Here is a 963-nt window from a genome sequence, read left to right on the forward strand (position 1 = left end):
GAGAAGATGTCAGCGTTGAGGCTGGAGAAAGAGCTGCCGGTGATTTCCAGGTCCTCCAACCTGGGTAGCCCCCCAAAGGCATCTGGCTTGAGGTGGAAAAGCTGCGCGTTGAGGAAGACCACCTTGGTGAGGTTGGGGCTGCCGTGAAAGGCCCTGGTGCCTACTGTGGAGAATGAGGTCTCCACAAAGACGATGCTTGTGGCGTTGAGTGGGATGTCCAGCGGCACAGCGGCCAGCCCCTCCTCGGAGCAGAAGACGTCCCACATGATGCAGTCACAGCCCTGAGGACAGGGCTGGGCAGACGTAACCAGGAGCAACAGGGAGGCCCAGCGCAGCCAGGCTACTGGACGCATCTCCTAGACCAGGGGGAGAAGAGGAGAGAACAGAAAAGGCGCCTTAGCAAGGGCAGCGTAGTAGATAGAGCGGCCCCTGGGCAGCAAGCCGGAATATGAGCACCTGTGCTGGAGGCTTATTAGCTCTGTCTGGACATCACCTGCTGCAGTGCCTTGTACTTTAAGGGATTAAAAAAATTCATTCATTATTGCTAATTTTCTTCTCTCTTCCTCCCTTCCCCCTGGCTTGTACTTTTTAATAGCTTGTTTCCATACCACCTCATAGAAGTCTTGCAGGGCACGTGGGGCCAATGTTCTCATTCCCATCTGATGGTGAGGTCCTGCTGGCACCTATCTGGTTTCCCTGAAAGCTAGTGACAGTGGCAGGACCAGGACACAAGTTTCCTGGACTTTCTATGTGTGGACTCTGCTTGTCTAGAGAGTAAAGAGCTGCAGTGTCAACACCAAAGCACATGGTTCAAATCCACTAGCTGTTCTGCAGGAGAAAGCTGGAAAATCTCCTCCCTTGCAATTTACGGCCTCTGAAAACCCACTACAGGGTCAGCAATGAAATGAGTCAGTTTCTACTTGACAGCACATAACAAGAGACTTTCCATGCCATGAGATAACA

At 52.5% G+C, this 963-nt stretch overlaps 1 protein-coding gene across 1 annotated transcript in view; it reads right to left on the reverse strand.

Annotated features, from left to right (window-relative positions):
* Window positions 1-353, reverse strand: part of CPN2 (carboxypeptidase N, polypeptide 2) — a 1,669-nt gene extending 1,316 nt beyond the window's left edge. Inside the window, exon 1 of the mRNA XM_006902093.1 lies at window positions 3-353. Within this exon, the coding sequence (XP_006902155.1) occupies window positions 3-353 (351 nt within the window). The remainder of the gene's footprint in view (window positions 1-2) is intronic.
* Window positions 354-963: the final 610 nt, after the last annotated feature.

The sequence above is a fragment of the Elephantulus edwardii genome, unplaced genomic scaffold (genome assembly GCF_000299155.1).
Source record: "Elephantulus edwardii isolate Elephantulus edwardi_28Jun2011 unplaced genomic scaffold, EleEdw1.0 scaffold00367, whole genome shotgun sequence".
NCBI lineage: Eukaryota > Metazoa > Chordata > Mammalia > Macroscelidea > Macroscelididae > Elephantulus > Elephantulus edwardii.